The 21,113-nt window shown below is 37.4% G+C and overlaps 1 protein-coding gene across 3 annotated transcripts in view; it reads right to left on the minus strand.

Moving 5' to 3' along the window:
- Window positions 1-6,483: 6,483 nt before the first annotated feature.
- sema4ba (sema domain, immunoglobulin domain (Ig), transmembrane domain (TM) and short cytoplasmic domain, (semaphorin) 4Ba) overlaps window positions 6,484-21,113 on the minus strand; it is a 98,153-nt gene continuing 83,523 nt past the window's right edge. For all 3 annotated transcript variants that reach the window (XM_048167917.1, XM_048167918.1, XM_048167916.1), the window contains exons 9-15: window positions 15,459-15,640; window positions 14,837-14,987; window positions 11,903-12,113; window positions 11,215-11,330; window positions 10,636-10,793; window positions 8,584-8,672; window positions 6,484-8,298 (exon numbers count right to left, since the gene is read on the minus strand). In XM_048167917.1, the coding sequence (XP_048023874.1) occupies window positions 7,535-8,298; window positions 8,584-8,672; window positions 10,636-10,793; window positions 11,215-11,330; window positions 11,903-12,113; window positions 14,837-14,987; window positions 15,459-15,640 (1,671 nt within the window). In that variant the 3' untranslated portion in view covers window positions 6,484-7,534. The remainder of the gene's footprint in view (window positions 8,299-8,583; window positions 8,673-10,635; window positions 10,794-11,214; window positions 11,331-11,902; window positions 12,114-14,836; window positions 14,988-15,458; window positions 15,641-21,113) is intronic.

The following is a 21,113-nucleotide window of genomic DNA, read 5'->3' on the forward strand; positions in this document are numbered from 1 at the left end:
ATATAAGGAACAGCTGGAGGACCAATTTGCAACTTATTAGGTCAATTGGCAACATGATTGGGTATAAAAAGAGCCTCTCAGAGTGGCAGTGTCTCTCAGAAGTCAAGATGGGCAGAGGATCACCAATTCCCCCAATGCTGCAGCGAAAAATAGTGGAGCAATATCAGAAAGGAGTTTCTCAGAGAAAAATTGCAAAGAGTTTGAAGTTATCATCATCTACAGTGCATAATATCATCCAAAGATTCAGAGAATCTGGAACAATCTCTGTGCGTAAGGGTCAAGGCCGGAAAACCATACTGGATGCCCGTGATCTTCGGGCCCTTAGATGGCACTGCATCACACATGCCATTCGCCGTTGCCGACTAAAACTCTATAGGTCAAAAAAGAAGCCATATCTAAACATGATCCAGAAGCGCAGGCGTTTTCTCTGGGCCACGGCTCATTTAAAATGAACCGTGGCAAAGTGGAAAACTGTTCTGTGGTCAGACGAATCAAAATTTGAAGTTCTTTTTGGAAAACTGGGACGCCATGTCATCTGGACTAAAGAGGACAAGGACAACCCAAGTTGTTATCAGCGCTCAGTTCAGAAGCCTGCATCTCTGATGGTATGGGGTTGCATGAGTGCGTGTGGCATGGGCAGCTTACACATCTGGAAAGGCACCATCAATGCTGAAAAGTATATCCAAGTTCTAGAACAACATATGCTCCCATCCAGACGTCGTCTCTTTCAGGGAAGACCTTGCATTTTCCAACATGACAATGCCAGACCACATACTGCATCAATTACAACATCATGGCTGCGTAGAAGGATCCGGGTACTGAAATGGCCAGCCTGCAGTCCAGATCTTTCACCCATAAAAAACATTTGGCGCATCATAAAGAGGAAGATGCGACAAAGAAGACCTAAGACAGTTGAGCAACTAGAAGCCTGTATCAGACAAGAATGGGACAACATTCCTATTCCTAAACTTGAGCAACTTGTCTCCTCAGTCCCCAGATGTTTGCAGACTGTTATAAAAAGAAGAGGGGATGCCACACAGTGGTAAACATGGCCTTGTCCCAACTTTTTTGAGATGTGTTGATGCCATGAAATTTAAAATCAACTTATTTTTCCCTTAAAATGATACATTTTCTCAGTTTAAACATTTGATATGTCATCTATGTTGTATTCTGAATAAAATATTGAAATTTGAAACTTCCACATCATTGCATTCTGTTTTTATTCACAATTTGTACAGTGTCCCAACTTTTTTGGAATTGGGTTTTATATATAATATATATATATATATATCTCGATCAGGCATAACATTATGACCACCTTCTTAATATTGTGTTGGTCCCCCTTTTGCTGCCAAAACAGCCCTGACCCGTCGAGGCATGGACTCCACTAGACCCATGAAGGTGTGCTGTGGTATCTGCACAAAGATGTTAGCAGCAGATCCTTTAAATCCTGTAAGTTGCGAGGTGGAGCCTCCATGGATCAGACTTGTTTGTTCAGCACATCCCACAGATGCTCTATTGGATTGAGATCTGGGGAATTTGGAGGCCAAGTCAACAATTCAAACTCGTTGTTGTGCTCCTCAAACCATTCCTGAACCATTTTTACTTTGTGGCAGGACTCATTATCCTGCTAAAAGAGGACTCAGCCACCAGGGAATACCGTTTCCATGAAAGGGTGTTCATGGTCTGAAACCATGCTTAGGTAGGTGGTACGTGTCAAAGTAACATCCACATGGATGGCAGGACCCAAGGTTTCCCAGCAGAACATTGCCCAAAGCATCACACTGCCTCTGCCGGCTTGCCTTCTTCCCATAGTGCATCCTGGTGCCATGTGTTCCCCAGTTAAGTGACACACACACACACACACACACACACACACACACACACACCCGGCCATCCACGTGATGTAAAAGAAAACGTGATTATCAAACCAGGCCACCTTCTTCCATTGCTCTGTGGTCCAGTTCTGATGCTCACATGCTCACTGTTGGCACTTTCGGCAGTGGACAGGGGTCAGCATGGGCACCCTGACTGGTCTGCAGCTATGCAGCCCCATACGCATCCACTGCCAGTCGTCTAGCCATCACAGTTCAACCTTTGTCAAACTCGCTTAAATTCTTACGCTTGCCCATTTTTCCTGCTTCTAACACATCAACTTTGAGGACAAAATGTTCACTTGCTGCCTCATATATCCCACCCACTAACAGGTGCCGTGATGAAGAGATAATCAGTGTTATTCACTTCACCTGTCAGTGCTCATAATGTTATGCCTGATAGATAGATAGATAGATAGATAGATAGATAGATAGATAGATAGATAGATAGATAGATAGATAGATAGATAGATAGATGCCACTGGACTCAAAACTTTAGGTTGCAAGTTTCAAAACTGTAATTGACCCAAATAATGTTGAATCAGTAAAAATCAGTGGGTTTATTCATTTTATTTAAAAAATTAAAATTAAAGTGCTTTTATGTACAATATAATAAAAACAACAAAACAGTAGTGATGTATAATACAAAAAATACATTTCACAACAGTTTTTTTTTCTCTTTACATTGGCAGCAAAATGTACAAATACACCTTTACATTAAAGTTTACAAGACATTAACTTACAATAGATCAGAGCATCTTGGTGTGCCATTATAAAGAATGTATCTGAGCGTTGAAGAGTGTAGCAGACTACTGCAGTCCAGTAACTCTTATGTCTGAGTCAGTTCAGCACTGAAATATGTGACTATACGACTATCTATATACGTAACTAAATCTACCGCTTGTAGGTAGGAGCTGATGTACAGTGAAGTTTTCACATTGTCTACTCTGCAAAACGGCACGCTAGTGATAATAATCAGATGATGTATTGAAAAACATAAGCAAATTTGCTTACAGTTTAAATGATTTTTGCATGATATTCTGAATGTGATTTGCAAACAGAGGTCTGAGTAAATGTAAAACAGTTATATTATTATTACAAATACATTTTTTTTTTTCTGTGCTTGAAATATATTCAGAAAGTGTTTTGTGTGTGTGTGATTGATACATATATATATATTTATATATTAGGGAACCTCTGTAGATATTAATTAGCACAGTGGAGACATACCCTTGCAGTGGATTGTTGCACAGACGACCATTCGATATACAGTGGTTTGCGACTTTACATGTACTAGGTAATTCTACTGTGTAGTCCACCAGCGCAGACATGCATGTGAGGTTTGTTTTTTGTTCACGTGTTTGAGTCACAAAAAAGGCTACAAGATTACATTTGCTTTCCCGCATACCCTTTGAGTCACAAAATCTAGCTCGGAGGCATTAAAAAAACCATTCAGTTGGTACTTGCTACAGCAATGTCAGGAGAACATTCATTCCCAGACACTTTCATTTTTAACCATTGCCACATTCTGTGCAAGTACAATAGAAAAAAAATGAATTGTAATGCATTCTGGTAAAAAAAAAGAAAAGAAAAAAAGCAGAATGTAAAAAAATTAAATGTCGTTCACTACCTTCTCTTACAAATGCAATTATACAACCTTGTGATCAAAGTCATTGTCCATCAGATCATGTGAAAGTAAATGTCCCGCTTTCAAACATTCAGCATAAATTTAAATAAGACACAATTTTTCAATTGAAAGAAGAATTTTGGAACACTTTCAATCAATACATAACTACATTCACAATACAAATGTCTGTGTGATCTTTAAAGATCAATGGCAATGAAACATTACACACTTGGGTGGTGCAATATACAATGCTTGTCTTTGGGAATTTTACTGGAAAATTTGATACTGGAAATAGATGTTTCTTAAAAATTATTCTTATTTTTTTTTGTCTGTGTGTGTGTGTGTGTGTTCTTAACTATACATTTTTACATGGATCCTTATGTTGATGCTATGCTGTAGTAACTTACATTTGTGTATAAGTTACCATGCCATTGCTTTGCAGCAACCAAGTATGTACTGTCTGAAATCGAACCAGTATGACACTCTTGGCAGCTGACAATTTATAACGTAGTTTCATATACCTATATGTCATTGCTCCCACTCAAAAACATCTTTTAGCCTGCTTTGACTTAAGGTGTTATAGTGAACATGGCACTTTTTCACGGAAAAAAAATCTGCTGGTCACTTTACACTCTTCGGGAGCATAGATCTCATAGCTTAGCATAAAATTGGCATGTAAAGTCATTTTCATTCTGTCCGAATGCAAATTCATCATTCAAATTTACAACATGGCAATATAAATGTCTTTAATCTGAGAGAAGTACACTTTTGTTTCAAGAGAACAGCTCTTGACAGATCCGTAGACCACTTGGGCTTCTGAGAGATCTTAAATGAGAAAATCGAAAATCTTTTGGCACAACAAAAAAATTTGGATCAAAGTAAACAATCTCAAGAGACGTTTGGTCACTTCCATTGACTGTGTTATGCACTACTTAATAAATATTTATGTCGAAAATTCTGGCATCATTTACTGTTGTTCCAAACCTCTGTGACTTTCTTCTGCTGAGCACAAAAAGAGATCATTTGAAGAATGTTTCAGCTGTTTTTGTCTAAACAATGAAAGTCAGTGGGGTCCAAAATTATAGAAGCTTGTTTCTGCCACTAAATAAAAAACTGAAGAAGGTAATTGTGACTTTTTATCTCACAATTCTGCCTTTTTCTCACAATAGCGAGTTTGCATCTCACACTTTTCTTTTGACTTTTTTCTCAATTATTAGATTTAAACTCACAATTCTGACTTTTTTTCTCAGAATTGGGAAATACAAACAATTTCGTCTTATAAAGTCAGAATTGTGAGATATAAACTTGCAACTTTTCCTCTCAGAATTGTTTATATCTCGCAATTCTGACTTTATAACATGCAATTGCGAGTTTATATCATGCAATTCTGACTTTATATTGCACAATTGCGAGTCTATATCATGCAATTCTGACTTTCTGACTTTATTACTTACAATTCTGACTTTATATCACGCAATTCTGACTTTATTTCACACAATTCTGACTTTATAACTCGCAATTCTGACTTTATAACTTGCAATTGTGAGTTTATTTCTCACAGTTCTGAGAAAAAAAGGCAGAATTGTGAGATAAAAAGTCGTAATTACTTTTTTTATTATTTTTTATTTCATGGAGGAAACAAGCTTCCATACAAAACAACATTGGACTCCATTGACTTAATTGTTTGGACAATTTTTGGACATTTTTTTTTTTAACATGACAGATTTGGAGACAAGTTTGGAACAACAAACTTGATGATAGTAGAGTAAGTGATGACAGAAGGTTAATTTTTGGGTGACTATCCCTTTAAATCAGAGGTTCACAACCAGGGGGCCAAACGGTCGTCAAGATAACTTAAAATTATTAAAAATAAGATTGAATGAGCAATGAAATAAGTCTAAAACTATTAATCAACCCCAACAAAACTTTTTTTTTTTTTTTGTCTTTGAAGAACCAGGATTCCAAAAATCTGAGAAAGCCTAATTTTAAGGAGAAGCCATGTAAATTAATAAAATCTTAGGTAGAAATTGTGAGTAAAAAAATATTATTTAAAAAAAAAATTTACTTATCAGTAAATAAACAACTGGAAAGGGACATTCAGATATTTACGGAAGAGGATTAGGGCCAAGCAATAATAAAAAAATAAAACCATCTCGAGATTAAAGTTGTTAAATTACGAGAAAAAACTCGTTAAATTTCAAGAAAAAAGTCGAGATAAAATGTTGAGAATAAACTCGCTAAATTATGAGAAAAAACTCGTTAAATTTCAAGAAAAAAGTCGAGATAAAATGTTGAGAATAAACTCGCTAAATTATGAGAAAAAACTCGTTAAATTTCAAGAAAAAAGTCGAGATAAAATGTTGAGAATAAACTCATTAAATTACGAGAAAAAACTCGTTAAATTTCGAGAAAAAAGTCGAGATAAAATGTTGAGAATAAACTCATTAAATTACGAGAAAAAACTTGTTAAATTTCGAGAAAAAAGTCAAGATAAAATGTTGAGAATAAACTCATTAAATTACGAGAAAAAACTCGTTAAATTTCAAGAAAAAAGTCGAGATAAAATGTTGAGAATAAACTCGTTAAATTACGAGAAAAAACTCGTTAAATTTCAAGAAAAAAGTCGAGATAAAATGTTGAGAATAAACTCGTTAAATTACGAGAAAAAACTCGTTAAATTTCGAGAAAAAAGTCGAGATAAAATGTTGAGAATAAACTCATTAAATTACGAGAAAAAACTCGTTAAATTTCGAGAAAAAAGTCGAGATAAAATGTTGAGAATAAACTCATTAAATTATGAGAATAAAGTCATTAAATTACGAAAAAAAGGCCTTAAATTATGAGAACAAATTCGTAATTTAACGAATTTGTTCTCGTAATTTAACAACTTTTTTCTCATAATTTAATGACTTTATTCTCAACATTTTATTTCAACTTTTTTCTCGAAATTTTACGTTTTTTTTCTCGGAATTTAACAACTTTAATCTCGAGATGGTTTTATTTTTTTATTATTGCTTGGCCCTAATCCTCTTCCGTATATATTGTTGTGGACACTGGGGGGCCTTGGAGTCAAAAAAAAAAAACAAAAAAAAAAAGAAAGAAAAAAGGTTGAGAACCACTGCTTTAAATGATTTTTGAATACCACTGATCAATAAGCAACTGATTTTGATTGGGGTATAAAGAATATTTCTGCACCTTCAGAATGTAATGTGTGCCTTGGATGTACTGTTAGTATTGCTAACATGCCTTCTTTGGAGTTCTCTACACATTGAATCCCCATTGTGGGCTTTTTCTATGCCTCAATCTCACTTGCATACATTATTAAACGTGTGTACCTCTGAGGAGTAGTGTAGAATACTGAGGTCGTGGCATCACTTATTGTACTAGGACAGCCGTGTGCTGTTTTTTTAGCTCTCTACACGATGCTTCTCCTTTATGTGATTTGCATAGTATGCCTGCAATGTGCTGAGGTCGTGATGATATACTACGCAAAGGTTTTGCATATACCATCAAAGCTTTTGATGCACCACTACATCTTACATTGTGTTGAAATGTCAGCTAATCATCTCACGTCAGGCACTATGTTTAGCAGAGACTCTATTATAGACTAAAGTTTGAATTTTCGTCTTCTCGTTCACAGGACGACCAACTCTACGCGGCAGGCCGAGGGATGAGATGGGAGCATGACAGGTTAGTGAACCCTGAGGGCATCGTATTGCTTTCACACAGATGCCACCAGACTTATTTTGGACGGACCGGGCGGGACGACTGGACTGGCGTCTTTCGCAATGCCCACCGTTATTTTTTTCAAAGCGTACTCTAGGCCTTGCGTCCCGCTCGTCGTGGCTCTGGGTGCTTCACAGACTTGGCAGTGACTGAGAAATGTGAACAGATCACCAAGACAAAATGAGAGGAGACAAAGTGCAAAATAAAACCCAGTGATGGTACGTTTCCAGTCATTTTCAGTCTGTCCCTCCCTTGGCGCTGTTCAGTTCAGAGGCCACTATTTTTTTAACAGTCATCCCAAACAGACTTAAACGATCGAGTCTTTGATTTCCGAGCCCAGTCGTACTCGAGGCCGCGGGCAAGTCGGCGAGATTTCCACGTGGCTCTCCTTTAAGTTCAATGGTCTCTTTTCGGATTCCGAGAAGCTCTTGCTGTTCTCGGGCGAGGAGCATTCGTGGGTTGGAGTGCTGCAGATGTAGTTATCATTGAGCGTCTGGTAGCCCTTGTGGTCAGACACAGAGGGCGGGATATTGTTGCCGTTTAGTGGAAGGCTTTCCGTGTGCTTCCCCGGAATTCGCGGTTTCTTCTGTTGCATGTTGGGGCACTCGCCTTCCTTCAGCATGGACTTCATCCTATCTCGGTTCCTGTACGCCACGAACAGCGACAGGACCACCAGGGAGAACACGAGTAAGGCACACACAACAATCAGTTCATTCCAGTACGTTTTGGTTTTCTGCGGCGACCGCGTTTCCCCGGGCAGGATAATCGCCTCCCCTTGGGGCACGAGCTGCGTTCGGGAACGTCCGGTCAGGGTGGTGCTTTCGTGCTCTGCTTTAACGCAATAATTGGCCAGAAGTTGTCGGTAGCCGCCTTCTACGGACCAACATTCATAGATCTCCTCCCTATCCACTTGGGCTACAACCACCAGCCCGCCGTCAGGACTATGGTAGACGAATTGCTCGGCGGTAGGACTGTAATCCCATCGCCTCTCGGCCAAGTTGGATCGCAGCTTGCAGGGTAGAACCGTAAATGTGTTGACTGGTATTTGTACCACATGACATGATGGAACACCTGTGGGTTAGATGGTCTTATTAGTTACCAATAAATCAAACATTTATCTCACTTATTAGCAAACCACCATGCAACCACTTCAATTACTTACAGTCTATCAGAGCATCTTGCCGGAGGCACTATGTAAATGCGTTTGGTCATGCCACATGCCGCAGTGCTTTTGTAACTGTCTCAGCTTGCCTTAGCATCATGCACTCTATGGCAATTTGTGGTTTGATGGAAATAAAGTCTTCAAATATTGAATCACACTGAGTTTAGATATTGCAAAGCATGGCTTTTACTCACGTGGTGGAGTCGGTCTTACAGAACGGGGGCTTGGCATTGTCATTTTGCACATGGCAGTGTTGGCATCATCTACATCTTGTAGCCATTGGCTAGGAAGAAAAAAGCAAGGATGAGACTAAAATTCAATTCATACATAGAGTAACCTAAAAAAAAAAACACTGTTCAAAATTTTGGGGTCAGTAAGATTTAAAGGTGCCATCGAATTGAAAATTGAATTTACCTCGGCATAGTTGCATAACAAGAGTTCAGTACATGGAAATGACATACAGTGAGTCTCAAACTCCATTGTTTCCTCCTTCTTATATAAATCTCATTTGTTTAAAAGACCTCCGAAGAACAGGCGAATCTCAACATAACACCGACTGTTACGTGACAGTCGGGCTCATTAATATGTATGACCCCAATATTTGCATATGCCAGCCCATGTTTCCAACATTATGAAAGGCATTACACAAGGGCAGCCAGTAACGTCTGGATCTGTGCACAGCCGAATCAACAGACTAGGTAAACAAGCAAGGACAACAGCGAAAAATGGCAGATGTAGCAATAATAACTGACATGATCCATGATTACATGATATTTTTAGTGATATTTGTAAATTGTCTTTCTAAATGTTTCGTTAGCATGTTGCTAATGTTCTGTTAAATGTGGTTAAAGTTACCATCGGTTTCTTACTGTATTCACAGAGACAAGAGAGCCGTCGCTATTTTCATTTTTAAACACTTGCAGTCTTGCGAGCAATTAAAGAGGCCGCAGCCTGAATCGGCGCATTTCTAATTATGCCTCAAAATAGGCAGTTAAAAAAATTAATAAAAAAAAATCTATGGGGTATTTTGAGCTGCAACTTCACAGACACATTCAGGGGACACCTTAGACTTATATTACATCTTGTAAAAAAACGTTCGATGACACCTTTAAGAAAAAAAAATAATACTTTTTTTTCTGACAAGAACGCATTAAATTGATCATAAGTAAAGACATTTATAATGTTACAAAAAATTCTATTTCAAATCAATTCTGTTGTTTTGAACTTTCTATTCATCAAAGAATCCTGAACTATATCACGGTTTGCACAAAAAAATTAAGCAGCTCAACTGTTTTCAACATTGATAATAATAATAATAATAATAATAATAAGCACCAAATCTAAAGGATTATGTGTCATTGAAGATGACAGACCTACTTAAACATGAAGTAAATCTCTTCTATTTTCTAAGTAAATCTCTTCAATCTCTTCTAGCATAATTTTCATTTTTTAAGTAAAATTCATTTTAATATTTTTTGGGGGCATGAAGTAAAAACATCAGGACTGTACACCTGTCCTGATTATCATAATTTAGAAAAAAAGAAAGCCTTATTAAGTAGTTTGCCATAATCGTTTATTATTACTAGAAAAATAAATAAGCAGTAAAGCAGTTTTGTTTAAATATTATCAATATATGAAAAAACTTTTGCAACCAAAAAAAAAAAAAAGAAGAAGAAAAAAAAAAACAGAGGACCCATGCAAACCCTCATGGATGTGTGTCAAGGTCATAAAGCTCTTAAAATATCAGATAATTTGTCAGGCAAGTTTAGTTCAGGTTGTAAAATGTTGCATAGTCCTCTCAAAAAAAACTAATATTTATGAATTAATAATTCCTTATATTTGTAAAAAATAATAATGATACACTCACACACTCAGTAATCAAGGAAACCTTGTTCATTTTTGTACGTGTGTGTTTAGTGAAAACACACTATATGTTAATGTTTTAAATGGTAACACTTTATTTTAGTGTCCTTGTTACATAGGTTTCATGTAGTTACAGCAGTAATAACTATACATTATGCATGATTACATGTGACTAACCCTAATCCTAAACCTAACCCTATGGTAAGTACATGTAGTTAATTATTATTACTCAGTACTTAAATGTACAACTGTACACTATAACACAGACACCTTAAAATAAAGTGTAACCTTATAAACGTTAAACTGTATTTTAATACTTATGTTAGTATAATAATTGGAGTGTAATAGTTGGATGCTAGTACAAGTAATGGAAATACACTAACCTCTTAGCTGGAGCATGCTTGATATTTGAACACTGCTTCCCTGTCCAGGCACAGTAAGGATCTCTAGACAGCACACACTCTCCACAGCTCTGGTAGTTGGAGCAGTTGGCAAGAGGGATTTCAACCAGCCCAGAATAGCTGGACACAAACAACAGTCCCTGTTGGAAATGCAAACACAACAGAAATGAGACACTTTCTCAGGACGGACACCCCTTAGGATCTACAGGACAATCATACATCCAGTGTAGAAAGACGATTGATATACAAACAGTAAATGCTAATAGATGATAATTGCAGTGACAATAAGCCTTTTAAAATAGTTCTTATGGTGCAAAATATACAGATGCAATATAGAATGAGCAATGTATAGACAGGGCAGACACTGTTTGTTTCCCATCTGTTCACACAGTTCCCCAGAGGAGAAACAGGGACGCAATTATCTCCCTTCCAGGCCTCGCTATCTCTACGGTTGAAGGGTCCCTTTTCCGGCCACGCTGTCATTTCACTAATGCATTACGTTCTTCAGCATGCATAACAAGTACAAAAAAAGTGGATGAGTTTAAGCGAAAAATGAAGTACCTTCTCATCATTCAGTTCGATGTGTTGTACAGAAAGAGGCTCGGGGAAAATCACCAGCTCTTCAATGATATACATCTTGTGCTTAACGTTGATGGCTTTGTGAATCCTGCCGTCATCTGAAACACAACACAAGTGATGTGAGACAAATCTTTAATGATTTTTATAAAGTAAACCTAAGAATAAATTTTATATTGTGAGTAATATTTTGAGGTTAGATCAGTAGCTAGTCAAAACTCTTCCAAATGGATTCGCACAACAAGGTATATTTGTTACTTGGCAGATTTCTTTCCACTATGAATCAAATCTGATGGTTGAAATCAGTCCAGATTTTTCTGGTCTTCCTTTGTGTTTTACAGAAGAAAGAAAGTCATACCAGTATGGAAAGACATAAGGATGAGTAAATGATGACAGAAATGTCATTTTGGGGGTGAATTACCCCTTTAAGCACTGAATCTGTAGTTACAAACCAGCTTGAATGTCTAAAGCAACCGATAAAGTCATGTTGCTTGATATTAAGGTTTGATTTCCCAAGTCTAAAATCCTGGACTTAAATCCCTTATAGTTAAATCCTAATGTGGATTGGGGCAACAATCTAAAAGCCTTTAATGCAGGAATATTAGTATAAAATCAGATTTGCTGTGCTGTATTCCCAAGCTTTACATGCATTTGCGATGGTCTAAGACCTCACCTGTGCCGATGAAAAGCACATCGTAGGTCTTGTGAAGAGCCTGTACTCGGTGCACAGCGAGCTGCGTGTAGCGCACGTTTCGTTTGAGGAGCAGAGGCTGGCTGCGAATCACGCTATCCATGAGGAAGTGGTCCTTCACAAAGTTCAACACTTTATCAGGCATGTGCAGAGAGGAGGAGATCCCTTGGGCACGGGCCGCGTTGGTGATGCACTGCAGGAAGATGGAAAAAATGCTTCAGAAACACTGCACAATATCTAAATCCCTCTTTTCCTCGGTGCAGTCAGTGATATTTGGTGAGTGGCAGCTTCATTACGCCAAAATCAATGTAATTTTCAACAAAAACACCAATGTCAAGTCAGATCTGAAGTGTGATTGAAAAGATCTTGTACTCAGATGACCTGAACTCACGGTTGAATTAGCTTTGCCTAATGCTGCCTAAGAATGAAATTTGTAATAAAGGCTACGTTCACACTGCAGGTAAATGTGGCCCAAATCTGATTTCTTTTGCCCACATGTGACTCAGAGTCAGTGTGTCTTCCCCATGACAGTATGAACAGTACAAACCAGATTCCAAAAAAGTTGGGACACTGTACAAATTGTGAATAAAAAAGGAATGCAATAATTTACAAATCTCATAAACTGGGACAGGTAGCAATAAGAGGCCGGAAAAGTTAAATGTACATATAAGGAACAGCTGGAGGACCAATTTGCAACTTATTAGGTCAATTGGCAACATGATTGGGTATAAAAAGAGCCTCTCAGAGTGGCAGTGTCTCTCAGAAGTCAAGATGGGCAGAGGATCAACCAATTCCCCCAATGCTGGGCGAAAAATAGTGGAGCAATATCAGAAGTTATCATCATCTACAGTGCATAATATCATCCAAAGATTCAGAGAATCTGGAACAATCTCTGTGCGTAAGGGTCAAGGCCAGAAAACCATACTGGATGCCCGTGATCTTCGGGCCCTTAGACGGCACTGCATCACATACAGGAATGCTACTGTAATGGAAATCACAATATGGGCTCAGGAATACTTTGTCGGTGAACACAATCCACCGTGCCATTCGTCGTTGCCGGCTAAAACTCTATAGGTCAAAAAAGAAGCCACATCTAAACATGATCCAGAAGCGCAGGCGTTTTCTCTGGGCCAAGGCTCATTTAAAATGGACTGTGGCAAAGTGGAAAACTGTTCTGTGGTCAGACGAATCAAAATTTGAAGTTCTTTTTGGAAAACTGGGACGCCATGTCATCCGGACTAAAGAGGACAAGGACAACCCAAGTTGTTATCAGCGCTCAGTTCAGAAGCCTGCATCTCTGATGGTATGGGGTTGCATGAGTACGTGTGGCATGGGCAGCTTACACATCTGGAAAGGCACCATCAATGCTGAAAGGTATATACAAGTTCAAGAACAACATATGCTCTCATCCAGACGTCGTCTCTTTCAGGGAAGACCTTGCATTTTCCAACATGACAATGCCAGACCACATACTGCATCAATTACAACATCATGGCTGCGTAGAAGAAGGATCCGGGTACTGAAGTGGCCAGCCTGCAGTCCAGATCTTTCACCCATAGAAAACATTTGGCGCATCATAAAGAGGAAGATGTGACAAAGAAGACCTAAGACAGTTGAGCAACTAGAAGCCTGTATCAGACAAGAATGGGACAACATTCCTGTTCCTAAACTTGAGCAACTTGTCTCCTCAGTCCCCAGACGTTTGCAGACTGTTATAAAAAGAAGAGGGGATGCCACACAGTGGTAAACATGGCCTTGTCCCAACTTTTTTGAGATGTGTTGATGCCATGAAATTTAAAATCAACTTATTTTTCCCTTAAAATTATACATTTTCTCAGTTTAAACATTTGATATATCATCTGTGTTGTCTTCTGAATAAAATATTGACATTTGAAACTTCCACATGATTGCATTCTGTTTTTATTCACAATTTGTACAGTGTCCCAACTTTTTTGGAATCGGGTTTGTACAAACCACATGGAATCTGATCTTTTCAATTCCCATTAGTACCACTTCCATATGTGGTACTAAATCCGATACAGGTCAGATGTTTTGTAATGCGACCGCAGTGTGAACAGTCGGAATTCATGCCATCACATTCATGAGATCAACATTCGTCACGATTCTGCGCTCATGAGAGAAAGATTTAACATACCCAACGTTATCAAGACAGTTGCGAAAGATAGTCAGTAGAAGGGCAGTGATGTGTCAGAACTTGTAAGTATTAGAGAGACAGCTCTGTAATACAAGCAAAACATGAGGGCTCGTATCATAAAAGTTTTAAAACTCTGCTCTCTTTTGTCACATCTTTGTCTTTATTATTCATATTGCCTGTGCATAATTTCACTGGCTTCTGCGGCAGATCACACTATGAATAAATGCGTAATCGTTTACTTTAATGCCCTCTGTGTTTACTTCAGTATGATTTGTGTGTTGCCAAGTGCGTGATTTTTACCGGGATACCCACAGAATGCGATTGGGCTAGTTTTGGACTAGTTTTGAGAAGCAATTGAGTGGATTTTGTAGTGAAAAACCCATTTTTGTGGCAACTCCATTTGTATCGTTCTTTTGCGCATGCAGGTCAGTTCAGAACCATAATCTGTTCACACTGGAAATCTGTTAAAACAACAATGTGAACAGCTATACAAAAAAATTCAGAATTGAACACTAAGGCTCACAGGGTGAATGTAGCCTTATTTCTCAGAATGCATTACATGTATTGATTTTCTCTAAATTGCAATTCAGTAAATTCCTCATTCTAATTCCAATTCCATGTGTTGCATCTAGTGCTGTTTTTTTGGTGGACAGAAATTTCAGTTTTGGGTGAACTTTCCCTTTTAAAACACACCTCAAGACCCCCATGTTTGGTTCTGTTGCGTTCCATCTAGTTGTTTTTGAACATAACACAAAACTTACCGCTCCAGGTCTGGGTTCTGGTACTTGGTGGTTGAAGGTGTACCACTGCTGCGTCTCTCGATTAACTTCCCGGTAACGTCCATTAAACGCCTCTTCAACCTGGTCCATGGTAAACGCACATACAGCCGAGCTGCCTGAAGCACCTTTGTACCTGTACACACAAACACGACATTCATTACAACCGCTCTGCATATGCATATTCATCAAACCCAGATGATGACCACACTATAAAATAACAACCTTACACCTTAAAGACACAGTAACAGGAGCTGAAAAATCGGAGTGCACACAAAATGCAAAAGCGTCTTATTTAACCTCAGACATAACAGGTGTGTAGGCGGACACAAGAGGGAGGCTATTCTGAGTCTCTGCAGCCTCGCTGACATCTCCTGCCTGTCCTGTCTCTTTTGCCCCATGTTAATGCACTCAATCAATACCCACAACTCCCACACTAAGTACAGCAAAAGGAGTCTGGTTGAGTGCCAGGCAGGGTTCAATAACAGAAATGAAAGCTGAATTTCTTCTTTTTCTCAAAGGTTTAAGAGGAACACAAACATAGACACATCTGTATTCACTGAATTATTCTAAATGCGATTTCAGGAGATATAGCGTAATACGTTACCACTGTGAGGTGAAGACTCCATAAAACACAGTACTCTTCCAGGCCTCTTTGCTGGGGGTCAATACGAACATGTCCTGGATGATGTTGAAGGGGAACCCGTCGTCCGGTAATGAACACAGGAGCTGGGCTTTCAGAAAGGTCGTCCATTTCTTTTGAAGAACCCTCTCTCCACCTTTATCACCCTGTGGAAATACATACAGAAATCAGTGTTATAAGAGTTTTATAGTATAGTATTTTTTAATATTTTGAATTAGCTTTTATTTTTATAAATGTAGTTTTCATTTTATTTTTTTATTTTGCCATTTTTAGTAGATTTTTTAATATATCTATTTAGCTAATTTTTTAGCATGATTTTATTTTAAGTTTAGTTTTAATCATTTTAGTACTTTAAGCTTCTTTAAGCTTAACCAAATAACTCATTCGGTTTAAGTAAAATTTCGGTTTTACCGAATGACACTTTTGGTTATACCGAATGACGATATTTTCAAACAATGCTGATATCCAGGTAGCTAGCTAGCTAGCAAAAGGACAATCATACATTTTTTATATTTAGTACAAGTTTTTAAAATATTACAACATTTTCCATGTTTTATAGCGGTTGTACCGAATGACCTGATGTTTCGGGACATGCGTATGAGCAAGTGAAAACGTGAATTTTTCAAATAGTTAAGAGAGAGTTAGTTACTTTGCTTCATAATCATGTGTTCCTTTGCAGGTGTCTGAATGATGTCACATCCTGTCATGATATTGACCGCATGACTTGATCCAAAACGGTCCCTTTATATCGGTTACTCCGAATGACATCCAATGAAATTCATTTTTCCGGACATTCTTCCTCATAACAAAGCAATGACTTTTACACATAATTTTAATACCATTTTGCACTATGTTGATATATGATGTATCATGCCTGAATAAAAAATATATACATTTATTACACTTTAAAATATTTATTGGACAGTTAAACCGAATTACCTTTTGACACCTTTATATGTTGCAAAATATAATTAAAACCTTTTGGATTCAATAAAGAGATCTAGTTGTACTGACTTACATACTTTGGATGTCATATCTTTGTTTTTTTGGTATTATTAAGGACTTGGGACAAAAAAAAAAAAAAAAAAAAAATCACGTCAGCTTTAATTCAGTTATTTTTAATAGTTTTAGCATTAGTTAACAATGACAACACTGTTATGTGTTCCTGGAGCACAACTGGTATTATATGGTTTGATTCCCAAGAATCACAAATATTGGCATAATGTAAACTCTGAAGTTGCTTTGGATAAAAACATCTGCAATAAATGTGAAAGTAAATTGAGGAGGATATATGCAAAGACTTGTTATGAGCATTTCTGACCACGAGAGGGAACCAGAAGCTGCTGTCGATTCCAACAAGCTGGTGCATCAGCCAATGGAAATGCATTGATGGCTTTGATTATGATGGCAACTTTCTCTGTTACATAAAGATTTAGAACTGGACAAGGACCGCAGCTTCTATCACATGTTGTGCATTAAGACTGAGTACAACAGTGTGTTTTTTATAATTGGGGCCCTGAGGCTGTAAAGGCCTTAACTTTGGTACTTTAAGTCCCTTTAAACAAAACAGGCAGAATAATTCAAGGGCTTTAAGAGAAGAGAAAACACAGCCAGTTATGAGGGTTTTCCCATTAGTGGGCAATGTTATGGATCTGTTTTGCTGTTCAACATAATACTGCAACATAAAAAAGAAAAGACAAAAGGGAAAATGAGATGTGTTTACGTGATGTAACTAATTCTTGGATTACCAAAAACAATTGCTTAATCTGATACTGATTTGACTTCTCCCTTTGATTTTAAGTACGGTGCACTATTCCCCTTTGTGGTCTATTATACAAAAAGTACCCTAAAAAGTAAGACAAATATTGGTTTAAAAAATAAGAGCCAAAGTCATCTAAAGAGAAAAATACATAAAAAAAAAAAAAAAAAAGTTACAAAAGGAAGGGATGTTGGATAATAAACTCCATGACACAGGTGAAGAAGAACAAAGCTACACCATGAATCATCTAAATATTTTTGTTTTTCAGGGCAGCTTTATATTAGTATTAACCCTCGCAGAACTTCATACTGAACACCTGAACAAACAAATGGCCAGAAAGATAAAATCAAAGACGAGAACAGAAAGAGAAGTTTGGGCAAAGAGCAAGGCAGAGAAACAGAAAATGTGTAGTACAAATGACCTGAACGACGGCCAGAGGCACGTAAAGCAGAGGTCCCAAAAGCACAATTTTTATTCATCCATCTCAGCTGCTCTCCAATGAAAATGATCTTTCCTCTAATTATAATATTATTGTAATCCAGCACGCAGGACAACGCCTTCCCTCACCAGCAGGACGGCAACAACACATTCCAATAAAATCTTTTAAAGGGAAACTCCCACACATCACTGAACAGAGTTTAGCACTGTGAACCTACAGCTGAAGGCTGAGTTACACTATAATCCATGAAAGTTCTTGGACCATCAAAATCATACAGTATACTTTCTTCACAGCATTATATAAAATTGCTAAGCTAATCCATAATTGCTTCATTGTTTTTCGCCAAAGCTTAATTTAAAGGGTTAGTTCACCTAAAAATGAAATTTCTGTCTTAATTACTCACCCTCATGTCGTTCCACACCCGCAAGACCTTCGTTCATCTTCAGAACACAAATTAAGATATTTTTGTATATGCTTATGTCCGAACGCCAACTCAGTATTGGCCGAAGCTGAACACGTGAGCAGCATGACGCATGCATGTGATGCTGATACAGGATCCGGCCAATAATGAGCAGGCATTCGGACGTAAACTAGGAAGCCTGTAGTTCACTATGTATGACAACAGTTCAAATTGTTGAATAAAGTCATTATTTTTGTTTCGTTTTTGAGCACAAAAAGTATTCTCGTCGCTTTATAACATTAAGGTTGAACCACTATAGTCATGTTGACTATTTTAATGATGTTTTTAACTACCTTTCTGGACCTCAAAAGGTGCACTGACGTTGCTGCCTATGTGTGGATCAGATACACTTGTATTTCATCAAAAATATCTTAATTTGTGTTCCGAAGATGAACGAAAGTCTTACGGGTTTGAAACGACATGAGGGTGAGTGATTAATGAAAGAAATTTCACTTTTGGGTGAACTAACACTTTAAGCTTAAAGTTAAAATCATTTAAGGGTATTATTATTTTTAATGAGGTGCAGTGTTGGGGAAAGGTACTTTTAAAGTAATGTATTACAATATTGCATTACTCCCTAAAAATTAACTAATTACCTTGTTACTTTTTTATGGAAAGTAATGTTCTGTTACTTTTGCATTACTTTTTCTCACCAGGACTGTGCTTGCTTGTTTGTTTTTTAATAACAAAAAAACTAAAGTTCTAATTTTGGCAAATGTAAATGCAAAGGCCCTTTCACACCAAAAGTGAAATGATACAAAAGAAGAAAGAAACACTCTTACTTAAGCAATAAAAACATAAAAAAATTAAACAAATGTGATGTTTAAAGTCATTTTTGCTTATAGTTTTGGTTGAACTGGATCATCGAAAGTCAGCAGCAAAGACGTTGGTTAATAAAGTGAGATTAAATACATAAAGTATATTTGTGTAATTTAAAATATTGAATTATTGCAGGTTTGCAATTCATAATTTTTATTCATTTTGAGGAATACTGAATATGTTTTTGTGCAAGTGAGATGAGTAAATGCTCACATTTAGTCAATAACTACAATAACCATCATGTTCACACACAACGCCTCTGTAATCACTTCCGATTTTTTCAACATGGGGACAGGAGAGCTGACAGTCAAAACATGGGAAAACAAAGTAACTAACATTATTTGAAAAAGTAACTAAGATATTTTGTTGTCAATTAGTAATGTTTTACATTACTAGTTACTTGAAAAAGTAATCTGATTACATAACTCATGTTGCTTATGTATATATATGCACAGAAGCTTCCACATACTGTATGCCATTCATTTCAATTTTGAAATCAAAGGATTACAGCTTCTGCTCATTGTCATTCTGAGTGTAAATGATATGGTACGCTTTCAAACCCAAACCCCAGGCGCAATTCAGAAAGAATCTTAAAACAATAAGGAATTGTTGCAGTACGTAAATGGATAGTTTGACACGCATCACAGTTTCCACTGGAATTTGACACAGTCATCGGTGCAAGAGTGCACCAATATCCATATTATAGTGACACTTGATTGGAGGTGAGTTAGGAGTCAAAAAGAAAAGAAACAGTGCAGTGGAACTGAAATCATTCTCAGACTTCAAAAGCAAGACGAGAAGGCAAATGAATCTTGCAGATGTTGCACTCCGCTCATGCACCATTCAGAACAGACAGGGTCAGTGCTTTAACCCAACTGGCAACGTAGAGACTCTCTTAAGATTCAGATCACTCCTTGTGTGCAAATGCACTGATTTGAGATGAAGACCATAGGCAAAGGAAATAAAATTAAATTTCAGTCAAAGATGTGATAGGAAAGGGCTCGTGCATCAGCCCGTGAGCGTGGCTTTGTTGCGTGTCACATCACAGAATGCACAACAATTAAGTCTACTAATGAGCTTTGCAGGAGTCATTACATTTGTTTACTATATGAGAGGAGATAAGGTACAATACCAAGAAAATGAAGCTCATAAACATAATCATTGCATTCCCTTTCTCATGACTGGGCTCCAGTGGATCTGGCAGGAGGAATATGGGGCATGCTAAAAAGGGAACCTGGGATAATGTTTAAGGTACTGGATGCCAATAAGCAGGACACATTCCCCTGGCATGGCAACCATTTAACTGTCAGGAGGCATTTCATGCAGCCTGTGTGATAATCCATATTACAAGGCAGGAAGACAGGAGTGTGTGAACCTTCTATTGGCTGTCACTTGGTAAATTAGCTGGTGTGAAAACGGAAACCATTAGATAATTATTCTTAGTGAAGCTGGTTTGAAAAGCCTATTTGAATGAGCTACATGACAATCGCTGAATGTTTCTATTCACCGCTGTCATCACTGCGTTTGAAAATACCAAGGGTCAAAGTTAGCATAGCACCATTAGCCCCGGCTAGTAAATGCAATAACTTAACTATGAATGAATTAGTGGTTTGAATGAATCTATCGAGTCAATTATTCAACTGCTCACTCATGAAGAGAGTCACTTATTTTATCCCTGAATGAATCAGTAGTTTGAACAAATTGGCAGAGTCAGTGATTCAATGGTTTTTACAAAAATAGAGTCACTAATTAATCAGCGGTTTGAACAAATTGGTTGATTCAGTGATTCAATGACTCACTCAAAAAAGAGAGTCACCTGATTAATTAAGTGTTGTGAACAAATTGTTTCAGTGAATGATTTAATGACTTGCTAATAAAGACAAGTACTTGTTTCATTCATGAACGAATCAGTGGTTTGAATGAATCTACTGAGTCAATGATTCAACAGCTCACTCATGTGAGAGTCACTTGTTTTATCCCTGAATAAATCAGTAGTTTGAGCAAATTGGTTGAGTCAATGATTCAATGTTTTCTACATAAATAGAGTCACTAATTAATCAGTGGTTTGAACAAACTGGTTGAGTCAATGATTCAATGGTTTTTACAAAAATAGGGTCACTAATTAATCAGCGGTTTGAACAA

The sequence above is a fragment of the Megalobrama amblycephala genome, linkage group LG19, assembly GCF_018812025.1.
Source record: "Megalobrama amblycephala isolate DHTTF-2021 linkage group LG19, ASM1881202v1, whole genome shotgun sequence".
NCBI lineage: Eukaryota > Metazoa > Chordata > Actinopteri > Cypriniformes > Xenocyprididae > Megalobrama > Megalobrama amblycephala.